This window comes from Penaeus monodon, chromosome 30, assembly GCF_015228065.2.
Source record: "Penaeus monodon isolate SGIC_2016 chromosome 30, NSTDA_Pmon_1, whole genome shotgun sequence".
NCBI lineage: Eukaryota > Metazoa > Arthropoda > Malacostraca > Decapoda > Penaeidae > Penaeus > Penaeus monodon.
The window spans coordinates 11118243-11118723 of NC_051415.1; the positions used below are offsets into that span (position 1 = coordinate 11118243).

At 39.1% G+C, this 481-nt stretch overlaps 1 protein-coding gene across 4 annotated transcripts in view; it reads left to right on the forward strand.

Moving 5' to 3' along the window:
* The window catches only part of LOC119592517, a 14166-nt gene that overhangs the window by 11444 nt on the left and 2241 nt on the right, over window positions 1-481 (forward strand). For all 4 annotated transcript variants that reach the window (XM_037941366.1, XM_037941368.1, XM_037941369.1 and 1 more), the window contains exon 4: window positions 69-270. In XM_037941366.1, the coding sequence (XP_037797294.1) occupies window positions 69-270 (202 nt within the window). The remainder of the gene's footprint in view (window positions 1-68; window positions 271-481) is intronic.

The following is a 481-nucleotide window of genomic DNA, read 5'->3' on the forward strand; positions in this document are numbered from 1 at the left end:
GCAGTTTCAATTTTCCCCTCTGTCATCTGTGGCACTTGTTATTTTTTTCAAGTGTATTCTCTACTCTCTAGAGATGCAGAGGTACACCAGAGGCACATTCGCCAAAAGACAATCGAACGAAAGTACTTCAGAAATAAAGGACCAGAAGAGCAAAACCTGCTGACGTGGGCCATGAAGGAGCAACTGCGTTATTTACATTCTACGGATCCAGACATGTGGACGCCAGAAGCCTTGTCAGTGGCTTTCCCAATCACTGAAGATGGAGTCAAGGTAGTACTATTCACTCCTTTGAGTTTTGTCTTTATTTTGCCCCCAGCTTTTTCTATGATTGTATATTACAGTGTTTAGTATTTATCTAGATGCCATTTTGAAAAAAATCCTTGTAGAAACTGGTTCATTTATGACACGAAGTCTTTCCCTGACTTCCATAGGTTTCTTTAAATATTCAGTTTCTAAGGAATTCAATTTTAGTTTGCATTTC